The 12,112-nt window shown below is 34.3% G+C and overlaps 1 protein-coding gene across 3 annotated transcripts; it reads left to right on the forward strand.

Moving 5' to 3' along the window:
- The first annotated feature begins 2,717 nt into the window (after positions 1-2,717).
- On the forward strand, positions 2,718-11,298 carry LOC137717046 (UPF0481 protein At3g47200-like). Of its 3 annotated transcripts, none has more exons than XM_088698278.1 (4): positions 2,718-2,945; positions 5,756-5,806; positions 9,310-10,724; positions 10,944-11,298. In XM_088698278.1, exons 1-4 carry the CDS (start codon positions 2,847-2,849, stop codon positions 10,945-10,947), a joined length of 1,569 nt encoding a protein of 522 aa, XP_088554404.1. In that variant the 5' UTR covers positions 2,718-2,846; the 3' UTR covers positions 10,948-11,298. The 3 variants fall into 3 exon arrangements, with proteins under 3 accessions (XP_088554404.1, XP_088554403.1, XP_088554405.1); XM_088698277.1 differs by having other exon boundaries at positions 2,719-2,945; positions 10,938-11,298; XM_088698279.1 differs by lacking the exon at positions 2,718-2,945 and adding an exon at positions 7,862-7,953 and having other exon boundaries at positions 10,938-11,298.
- The last annotated feature ends 814 nt before the right edge of the window (positions 11,299-12,112 follow it).

The following is a 12,112-nucleotide window of genomic DNA, read 5'->3' on the forward strand; positions in this document are numbered from 1 at the left end:
TCAATTTAGTTTATGTTTTAAAGCATTTTGAGTCTTTGGTTTTTCTTAGTGTTTTAAAGTTTAGTTTTGCATTCTTTGAGTCTAGTATAGTGTTTTAGATTGTGTTTTTAACGTTTTTGAGTCAAATCCAAGTGATTAACAATCCCTCCTAATCCCCGGTCCAGAACGATCCCTACTTACATACTTACTACAATTGTCAAAAAGAGGGTTTAATTTGTGTGCGTATAATTCTCGCATCACTCGTATTCTGTGTTCCACCTGAAGGTTTTCTCTTTCCTTCTTCTTCTTGGCATACAAGATTAATGATGTCCTACTGGGCATGCCAAAGTCGGACTCTTGCTTGCTGATGTGCTACAAGAAGAGGACAAAGTTAGTTTTGAAAGGTGCCTCTATGGGGCCTTAGGTGTAGGCCGTGAGGTTCACAACCAAAACTAGCTGAGTGCTAGGCGTGCCACTGCAATCTCAATATAGCAGATGTAGAACAAGTGTGTTTAAAGTCGATTACTTGCACCCTAAGTTACTCGAACTTCTTGTTATCAAAAGATTGTCGTGGATGGGTTAAGTCCACATTAAGTTCTTTTTCTTACCTTGTAAACAAGGACTTTTAATTCATAGTCTTGTATGTTCGAATGAAGGGAGTCTAGATCCCCTTAAGTCATTTACTTGGTTCTTGGTTGATTTTAATGATAACATATCCATTAAACTAACTAGATCCACATGTAAATGGAACTTTTATAATAGGAAAACTGATGGACATGACTTGAATACATGCTAGAGAATACATTAAGCAATAGATCTATTAATTCAGAAAGCAAACAAAGAACCTCGGGCAAGATTTCACCTTGTTTGGCAAGGTTGAACTTCTTGCAATCACTTCTCTTTGAGATTATAGGGGTTTATGCACTAAAAAAGGGATGGATGGTAAACAAGTTTACCCAAGGGAATCGATACTACGCCATTGAGGGAGGTAGCAGAGCTTAAAACTAGACAAAAGATGGCTTTTGTAGGGAATTATCCTAAAAAGGACTGAGATCTGGGCTGATTACAACTTTTAAATGTAAATCTGGTTTGAGAGCAGAGTTTGTATGTTTGTTTGTTTGATTGGTTGAGTGTCCTTGTCTCCGGGGCCTCTTTCTCCTTTTATAGGCCAATTAGCCCGACTGTTGCAATTTTGTTCTTGCCGAAAAGCACTTGGAGGGTAGTGAGTCATCAGCTTTTTACTTGTATTGCCACTAAAAAGTGTTCTTTGGCTGGTAGTAACTTAGTCCCCCTCACATGTCATTTAAATCATAGGCACATGGTCTATGCATTAATGGGGAAGCGCCAATTTGTCTCTAGACCTGGTGCTGGGCTTCGAGCAAGTCTTCTTCTAATTGGCATCTCTGGGCTTTCTTTCACTTGTAGGCCCAATATTCAAATATTAACCCAAACAAAACCATTTGATGGTTTCGATGGTTTCAAGAAATAAGAATGAAGAAAGAAGAAACCATGATGGTTTCAAGAAATAAGAACCAAGATGGCAGACAATGAGACAAAGAAAGAATAAAAAATGGAAAAGGTAGTGAAGAAATGTTATTGGTCGGAGGAACAACTTGGTGGGTTGATTAAAAAATATATATATATATATATATGTATGTGTGTGTGTGTATCATTTTGGGATTCCTGAAAAAAGGACAATGTGAAACCGATTCTCGTACCAAACAGATTAGTACCAAAATTTTTGGGATTTTTGGTTTCGGATTTTTGCGGTTTGAGATCGGAATTTTTTGGGTGTGGTTCGGGATTTTTGGGATTTTTTTTCCAACCCTACTCACTTGTGATCTTATGTGTGCTAGCTCTTTATCTATACCTTCTCTCTCTCTCCTTTCCTTATCTTGTCTCTCAGTCTCTCCCTTCTGTCTCTTTCATCCCTACCCAATCTGTCTTTCCTATTTCCTTCTCCTATCTCTCCTTTTTCTCCCTCATCTACCTTTCCTCCATCCTTCTCTTTGGATCGCTTGGTTTGTCCAATGAATTGAATAGTAATTTTTAAATCCAAAGGGAGTTGTTGTAGGATATTTTTATCTTCTATTTAATTATTAAAATTTAAAGACAATTTTGAATCTCATACCAAACAAATTTTTGAATCTTAAAAAAAATTATTTTTAAAAAAATGTTATAAAGAAATGTTTTAAAAATTATAAAACGTTTTGAATATGATAGTAAATAGGCCCTTAAGGACTGATTGTAACTGTGCAATTGTTACGAAGAAACCTTCCAGCTTGAGTATGCAAACTGAACCAAATCCCCCAATAGTGGGTTTTGTTAAAGCCGGAACAAATCAAGCGCTGTAGTAACTTGATTGCAGTTTAGGTGTGAAATTGATCAAAGTCGGACTGTTTGTATACGCGTACTCTTCATATGTGATATAATATATCTATATATATATATATATATATATATTTTAATATATGAATGTTGTCTGTGTGAAATTGGTCAAAGTCGGACAGTATGTACGCGTACTCTTCATATATGATATGATATATTAATAATTATGAATGTTGTCTTTGTATAGACATTACTTGCTTCGTAGTTAACAGGAAAATGGTGACTTTAAACTTTCCATTCAACACACTAACAAACAAATTTCTAACAATAATAAAATGAATAAGATAATCTGAAATCTTAAAAAGGAAGTTGTAGGGAAAAATAGATAGTGGGTTCATACAATCTGCTTATCGTCAGGATAATCTTGAAGAAAAACCATGTAACGTACCATCGTCATTGAGCTTGAAATAGCAAGGAAGCTTTGATTTGACCTAACTCCCTACGGCAACTCCCTTTTATATAAATTAAATAGCTCCATCATGTTATATATATTGAGAGAAAATAAACTTCCGTTTCATGTCTACCAGAGGAGAAACGCGTCTGCATTGAGCTTTTCTACACATCTCTACCAGATCAAGGTGCGAATTCACTTTTTTTTCTTCTAGTTTTTCAGTTTTCAATTTATAATCTCAGATATGGACATGTCTAGTTCTTAAAGCTATTAGCTTCTGAATTATGTTCCAAGGCAAAGTGGGATCCATTTGGAATTGAGCGATAGAAGGGAATTAATGTTCTAATTTTATGATTTCTTCCAGTATTGCAAGCTTACGTTTATCATTCTTTCAGAATTTGCGTTGTTAGAAGCTCACTAATATTATTATAGCTCCGTGTTCAATATAGTTAATGCAGGTCATATAGTTTTGATGCAGCGGAATATACGAATAATCTAAACCAGCTGCAAAACTCAAATTCGAGAAGACAAACTGAAATTCATTAGTAATCCGAAATTCACACAAAAATTAATTGTAAATAAGTCAGGAGTTTAAATGATACTATGAATAAAAGATTACATAATACAAGAATTCGTACGTAGGCTTAAATAAAAAACATAAAACCCTAATTCGTAGGAAACACTAGAGGGTTCCGGACAATTTAACTACGTAATTAATTATTCAAATGTCACTTAGTACTACTATCTAAAGGTTTTAGATTTTGAATTTCGTGGATAATAGGTTCGATATCAATTTATTCCCCTACTCTTATTATAACTATATCCTTATATCAACAAACATGCAAAAAATTGATCACCACGAAACCAATCCTAGTCCAAAAGATAAACAAAAATAAAATGATTTAAAAATATCAAACTTTCCTAGAATTTTTAAAGACACTAATTTGTTTATTCCGACTATATTATTCTGCACAATTCGCAGTGGACCAATTGCAATGAGTCTTGTAGGGCTTCTTGTTCTTTTCGAAACTGTATGAATATGGGTCTAAAATTGACACATCAAACCAAAATTATGTTAACTCAAACAACTCAGAATGGCATATATATTACACATTCTACATCAACTAAAGACTCTAGGGTTAATTATACTAATACCCATTGAGGTTTATCATTTTTTCACAAAAATATCTTAGATTTGGAACATTACACTAACACCCCTTGACATTTTAATTCACTTTCACTTCCATCCCTTAAGGACGAAATTACCCTTGTACTTAATTATTTTGAAAATAATAACTTTTACAGATAAATAGGAAAAAAAAAAATATATTAAATTTTTTTAAAAAGAACCCCTAGATGCATATCTTATATTAGCAAACCTCTTCCTCCCTGCCAATTTCTTAGCCAGAACCCACCACCCCCCCCAAATCAACTTGCCTCATTTCTGCCTTCACTTCCAGGTGGCTTTTCCTTTCCCTTTGTCAGCCCAAGTCAAGTTGCTCTTGTTGATTGGGGCCTCTAGGAAAAGATTTGTGTCAATCATCATATTAGCTTGGGGTTTCTCCAACAGCAACTTTCCCTTGACTATGAGGTCTTGTATCTAATCTCTTAATTGGACACAATTGGCTATGGAGTGATTGAAAGTATAATGCAGCTTGCAATACTTCTTCCTTCTTAATTCTTCTGGTTTAGGCAGTTTTTTAGTGCTATCGGGCACGATCACTCTTGCCGGAACCAACTCTTCATAGATCTTGGAGGCTTTGGTCAAATCGAAAGAGTAACTCTGGTATTTGAGGGGCTTCATGGAGACAAATCCACCATCATTCATCACCACTTTTTGATCTTTGACGGGTTGGACTAACCCTTTCACTATTAAAGGTTTGCAGGGGGTAGTCATCTCCGCTGCGCACATGTCCATCCTTTCTCTTTTATGGCCATCACTTTCTTCTGGCTTTGCTTCTTCAAACTCTACTTGGTGAATGACAGCTTTACTTTCATGGCCAATCTGTCTCTCCTATTTCCTTCTCCTATCTCTCCTTTTTCTCTCTCATCTACCTTTCCTCCATCCTTCTCTTTGGATCGCTTGGTTTGTCCAACGAATTGAATAGTAATTTCTAAATCCAAAGGGAGTTGTTGTAGGATATTTTTATCTTCTATTTAATTATTAAAATTTAAAGACAATTTTGAATCTCATACCAAACAAGTTTTTGAATCTTAAAAAAAATTATTTTTAAAAAATGTTATAAAGAAATGTTTTAAAAATTATAAAAAGTTTTGAATATGATACTAAATAGGCCCTTAAGGACTGATTGTAACTGTGCAATTGTTACGAAGAAACCTTTCAGCTTGAGTATGCAAACTGAACCAAATCCCCCAATAGTGGGTTTTGTTAAAGCCGGAACAAATCAAGCGCTGTAGTAACTTGATTGCAGTTTAGGTGTGAAATTGATCAAAGTCGGACTGTTTGTATACGCGTACTCTTCATATGTGATATAATATATCTATATATATATATATATATATATATATATATATATATATTAATATATGAATGTTGTCTGTGTGAAATCGGTCAAAGTCGGACAGTATGTACGCGTACTCTTCACATATGATATGATATATTATTAATTATGAATGTTGTCTTTGTATAGACATTACTTGCTTCGTAGTTAAGAGGAAAATGGTGACTTTAAACTTTCCATTCAACACACTAACAAACAAATTTCTAATAATAATAAAATGAATAAGATAATCTGAAATCTTAAAAAGGAAGTTGTAGGGAAAAATAAATAGTGGGTTCGTACAAACATCTGCTTATCGTCAGGATAATCTTGAAGGAAAACCTTGTAATGTACCATTGCCATTGAGCTTGAAATAGCAAGGAAGTTCTGATCAATTGACCTAACTCCCTATGGCAACTCCCTTTTATATAAATTAAATAGCTCCATCATGTTATATATATTGAGAGAAATTAAACTTCCGTTTCATGTCTACCAGAGGAGAAACGCGTCTGCATTGAGCTTTTCTACACATCTCTACCAGATCAAGGTGCGAATTTACTTTTTTTTTCTTCTAGTTTTTCGGTTTTCAATTTATAATCTCAGATATGGACATGTCTAGTTCTTAAAGCTATTAGCTTCTGAATTATGTTTCATGGCAAAGTGGGATCCATTTGGAATTGAGCGATAGAAGGGAATTAATGTTCTAATTTTTTGATTTCTTCCAGTATTGCAAGCTTACGTTTATCATTCTTTCAGAATTTGCGTTGTTAGAAGCTCACTAATATTATTATAGCTCCGTGTTCAATATAGTTAATACAGGTCATATAGTTTTGATGCAGCGGAATATACGAATAATCTAAACCAGCTGCAAAACTCAAATTCGAGAAGACAAACTGAAATTCATTAGTAATCCGAAATTCACACAAAAATTAATTGTAAAAAAGTCAGGAGTTTAAATGATACTATGAATAAAAGATTACTTAATACAACTTCGTACGTAGGCTTAAATAAAAAACATAAAACCCTAATTCGTAGGAAACACTAGAGGGTTCCGGACAATTTAACTACTTAATTAATTGTTCAAAGGTCACTTAGTACTACTATCTAAAGGTTTTAGATTTTGAATTTCTTGTTCTTTTCGAAACCGTATGAATATGGGTCTAAAATTGACACATCAAACCAAAATTATGTTAACTCAAACAACTCAGAATGGCATATATATTACACATTCTACATCAACTAAAGACTCTAGGGTTAATTATACTAATACCCATTGAGGTTTATCATTTTTTCACAAAAATATCTCATATTTGGAACATTACTCTAACACCTCTTGACGTTTTAATTCACTTTCACTTCCATCCCTTAAGGACGAAATTACCCTTGTACTTAATTATTTAAAAAATAATAACTTTTATAGATAAATAGGAAAAAAATAAAAAATTATATTAAAATTTTTTAAAAAGAAACCCTAGATGCATATCTTGTATTAGCAAACCTCTTCCTCCCTGCCAATTTCTTAGCCAGAACCCACCCCCCACCTCTTCCTCCCGCGAATTTCTTAGCCAGAACATACCCCACCAACAAACCAACCAACCCACCCCCACCCCCCCACCCCCCCTCCCCCTCCCCCCTTCCTTTTCCTCTCTCTCCTCCTCCTCCTCTCTCTCTCTCTTCCTTTCAAAGAAAGAATATCAGCATTAAAACTTTGAAAACAAGGGATGCAGCGAATATTTTCCTTTCTTGATCTCGTACTGTTCACATGCTCTGGATATATACACAAGGTCATTTTCACTAAAGGATTCAATTGGTGCCTGCTGCCTGGTGTTATTGCATCCGCATCCAGTTATTTTCTGCACACTAGGCAATAACATGTATAGCCATTGCTTCTCTTGCTGTAATGCTGTCTGGTGTTATTGCATCCACAACCCGTAGATGGCGATTTCCCACATTGATAAATCTTGCAAGAGGATTTCTTATGTTTTTTTTTTTTCTAATGTTTTTTTTGGGTTAAACGATAGATTTTGTTATATTAGATGTTAGATTAGTCATCGACATGGTTCGAACCCACATCATCATGCAAGAGCTCTAATCCTTTCTAATGTTTAAATTTAATTTTTTTGAATTTGATTCATTTATCTATAAATTTTTAATTTTAGATAGTTAACTAGAAGGGTAATTTTGTCCTTATGGGGTGAATGTGAAAGTGAATTAAAACATCAAGGAGTGTTAGTATAAAATATTTCAAACCTGATGGAGTTTTGTAAAAAATGATAAACCTCAAAGTGTGTTAGTGTAATTAACCTTGAGTATGACATGAGCAAAAATAATCCATTAACGTGTACTTTATCAATTCTTCAATCATGTTTTTGATTGAACGCCGTTTTATTTTTTTATTTATTATATCTCAGGCGCCCCAATTTTTGTCCGGACCTGTCTTCTCTGCCCTCCCACTTCCCATACACTGCCATCCCCTCTTATTTGTGCGGTCACGGTTAAGCCACGTCAACATTTTATATTACTATTGCTTTTTGTCTTATTATCTCTATAAATAAATCAATATAAAATGTTGACGTGGCTTAACCGTGACTACACAAAATAGGAGAGGATGAGAATGTATGGGAAGTGGAAGGGCAGAGAAGCCCGGTCCTTTTCGTCCAACACCAAGTTTTCATGATTGAACAAGAATTTGTGGTACAATCTTTGCGTTTCCTTGCTTCATTCTACTTTTTAATATGTCAACTAAATGGAAATATGGGTTTTAATGTGTAATATATATTTCTAACATATAAGAACATCTCCTACTCGTAGGATAAAACTTAAAAATTTACGCTATAAACCTCTCCCAAACCATCTTTAACTATTAGACTAAAATAAGCCTTGGGGAGAAAATATATCTTTGAGCTAGATTCCCTTTAGAAACGAAAGTTTGGCTTAAATTATTCTGAACCCACCAAACTGTTATATTTCAATTTTTTTGTTTTTGTTTTTACTTATAATCCAACGGCTGTGCTCAAATGAGATCAAATCTAATAATTAAAAAAAAAAAACTAACGGCCCAAAATTAGATCTAGCATCTAAAATAATTTAAAATAATAATTTAAATCAAATTTTACTTAAAACTTTGTAAATACTTGCCACTTGGTACTTTGGTCTAGTGGTATTTCTCTTTAGTTGTAAGTGAGAGGTGTTAGGTATGATTCTGGCCAAAGGCAAGTTTGAACCACATTATTGCTAGCCCATTGTGAGGCTAAACTCACCGCTTCCCCCTTAGTATAGATAATTTCTTTTGTTCAAAAAAAAAAAAAAACTTTGTAAATACTTACGTATTTTTGTGATTTTTGTGATTTTTTTTTATTTTAGTACATCGATATTTCTACACTAAGGAGAAGGGGAATTCGGCTAAGCCACACAATGGACAAACTATTTTGGTATCGAATTCGCCATCCACGAGATTCGAACCTACAACCTCTACTTACAAGTGAAGAGGAATAATACTATATCGTAATACTAAGTGGCAATTTTTAATTATTTATAGGAATATAAATATTTGTTGGTGTGCATAAAAATAAATTAGGATAATCTACATAAATTTTATTTTTAAAAAGTTAAATAACTAGACTAAAATCATTATTTAGTAATCTTTGGCTAAAATTTTAAGCCATAACCATTGGAAGAGAAATGCAGTTTCTGGGTTATGATTTAAAATTTTCTAGTTTAAATTTTAAAGGTTCATCCCCATGAAGATGGTCGAAATTTTGTAACAGAAACATCAAAATCTAGCTAGTAGCTAGTAGGAATTTTGTAACAGAAACATCAAAATATACAAACAGTTGAAAGAGACAGCGTTAGTTTATCTTCTTTTATCGGAAAGGCAACTTCATAAAACAAACATCCAAAATAAAAACACAGCGTTGACCAAGTTTTTTTATATGAACTTAACAAGCCAAACTTACCCGATTCTCAATCTTTCATTTTTTTTTTTCACCTTATTTTGGTCGGAGGATATCGAAATGTAAGTAATGAAATATTTGTTAATTGTGGTTCTAGGAACCTCATATCATCATTGACATCCATTACAATCACGAACACATCAAAATGGAACTAAGCAATCATGATCCACTAGTAACTTCGATGAGTGAGGAGTTGGATAGATTGCCTCCGCTGTCTCCTTCGTGTTGTATCTACAGAGTTCCTAAGCGACTTCGACGTGTAAGTGAAAAGGCCTACACACCTCAAGTCGTCTCTATAGGCCCCCTTCACCATGGCAAGGAAGCCTTAAAAGCCATGGAAGAGCTCAAATATAGATACCTAAAAGATTTTTTAGAACGTACCGATGTTAAGTTGGAGTACTGCATAAGAAGAATAAGGGACAAAGAAGCAGTGCTGCGCAGTTGCTATGCAGAGACCATTAAGTTTACCAGTGATGAATTTGTAAGAATCATTCTAGTGGATGCGGCCTTCATCATTGAGATCTTAATGAGGTTTCGTTACAAGAAATTGCGAGTTCCGACTGACCGGATGTTCAACAAACCAAGGATGTTAGAGGATGTATGGCCTGACATGCGGATGCTTGAAAATCAACTGCCGTTTTTCATTCTTGTGGATCTTTTTGATCAGGAGAGAAATAGAGTCGACACTGAGACGACTTCCATAATTGATCTTTCTCACCACTTCTTCAAAAATCTAATGTATCTAAAAGATACGGAAGATGCTTTGCCCCAAATACGTCCTCCTCATGAGGTAGAACATTTCGTTGATTTTGTTAGAAAGTTATATCCACTACCACCACCATCAGTATTGGAAGTACCACAAGCTCGAGGGCAATCTACAACTCTAGCCATATCTAGCATGAGGTCATCATCATTTGTAGTGGATGTACAACAAGCTCAAGGGCCACTCGAAACTCTACTCACACTCACACCCAGCATGACACAATTGTACCGCGCCGGAGTCAAGTTTAAGGTGGGATCTAGTAGAAATAAATTTGACATAAGATTCGAAGATGGGGTATTGGAAATTCCAAAAATAACAATAAGTGATCAATCAGAAGTTACACTCACAAATCTCCTTGTCTATGAACAAAGCTTATGCCAGAAAGTTGAGAATTACATAAACGATTATGTTGTCATCTTGAACATTCTAGTGAAAACCCCAGAAGACGTGGAATTGCTTGTTAAGAACGGAATTGTTGAAAATAAGCTAGGTGACAGCAGTAAGGGGTGTACTATGATTAAGAACCTAGCGGATGGGGTCGTTATGGACTCGGAGGAGTTCTACTTTGCCACTCTTTGTGACGACCTGACCAAGTACTACAAAATGTTCAGGCACAGAGGGATGGAATATTTGATAAAACATTTTTTCAACTCACCTTGGACAACTAAAGAAATCATTGCAGCTGTTATTCTTCTAGTGCTCACTCTCATACAGACGGTCTGCTCTGTTATCTCTGCTACGCAAAAACAGTAAGCTTCTCCTTCTTGACAACAACTTTTCCATTTTCTGAAATTGCTGTTGGTGGTTGTTTATCACAAATTTTATTTTTGTGTCTTTGTCTCAACTTTAACAAGTTTAGAGAAAGAAGAAAAAAATTGCGTGTTTTGAAGTGTATATATTGACATACTTTAAGCTAATTTTCCGAATTTCTGAATTCTGCACGGTTAACTTCTTTTATATAGATTCAGGTAGCAGCAACGTCATTAGCAGGAAGCTACTTTGCTGTGGCTGTAGGGAGCATGTTTGGGACACTTCATGTTATCTGCCGCCTCATCAAAAATGGATTCTAGAAAAGCCTACAGATTAAGCTTAACACATGTTGCCCCAGTCTTTCTGCCCTTCATATCTAAAGTAGAAGCTGATGCTTGTGTCTTGTGACCTTAAGAAACTAATCTCGCTTAATTCTCTATTTATTTTTGAAAAGATGTAAATATTGAACAAGGCTATTAGAAATGTACCTATTAGCTTTGTCCCATTGCAACTGTATGCCTCAAACTGTATATTGTCCTTTTCCTGAAGATGATTATAATTTTCTCTTTAAAGTAATCAGTTGTTTCTTCACTACTCTCTTGTAAGTTATATATAAGGATAATGTTAGAGGAAAACCAAATTTGCAAACTAAAGGGTGATGCAATATATACTTAATTTGTGCACTAAATAGTGTGGCACCAATCAAATTTGTACTTTAATTCAAATTGAAGTTTGAGTAATAATTCTAATAAAAATTTAAGGCTAATAAAGTGAAATGAGTGTACGGTTGGAAATCAGTGGCACAAACATGATGAATGAACAAGATTTGAATTATGAATGTTTCAACTTTCAAGTTGCTAAGATGATTAGGGTTGGTTTGGTATAAGATAGCGAACTGAAAAGGGATCCCAAATCTCAAATCGACTATTTTTGGGATGAAATTCGAAGACCGAACCCGAATTGAAATTTCAGTATTCCTAAAATGTTATCGTTATTTCGGGATAGATCGGGACAAAATTTTGATTTTGGGCTGAAAGTTGAGATATTTTGACTTTTGGCCTGAAATTTTGTCAGCCCAATTTCTTATCAATTGAAATTTGAGTCTTTTAGTTCATACTAACTTAAAATTTCATAGCCCTAATTGAAATACCAATTGTTCTTCAAATACCAATTCAAATTGACGCTACAAATGCCAAACTACTTAATTTCAAACTTAATTTCTAATATATTCTGCCATCCAACTACTTAAATTCAACATTCAACATGCATGTAACAAAAATAAAATAATTTAAGCAACAAACTCAAAAGCAAAAAATAAGTTACAAATCAAACTTCCAAAATAAAATAAGTTAAGTTACAAACCTAAAGAAAAAAAAAAAGAAAAGAA

Source organism: Pyrus communis, chromosome 8 (assembly GCF_041283825.1).
Source record: "Pyrus communis isolate YQ-2024b chromosome 8, ASM4128382v1, whole genome shotgun sequence".
Classification (NCBI taxonomy): domain Eukaryota; kingdom Viridiplantae; phylum Streptophyta; class Magnoliopsida; order Rosales; family Rosaceae; genus Pyrus; species Pyrus communis.

Coding starts and splice junctions, on each gene's coding strand:
- LOC137717046 (XM_088698277.1), top strand. CDS start 2,847: ATGTTATATATATTGAGAGAAAATAAACTTCCGTTTCATGTCTACCAG. Junction 2,946..5,755: donor CACATCTCTACCAGATCAAG/GTGCGAATTCAC, acceptor CATGTCTACCAG/AGGAGAAACGCGTCTGCATT. Junction 5,807..9,309: donor CACATCTCTACCAGATCAAG/GTGCGAATTTAC, acceptor TTGTGGTTCTAG/GAACCTCATATCATCATTGA.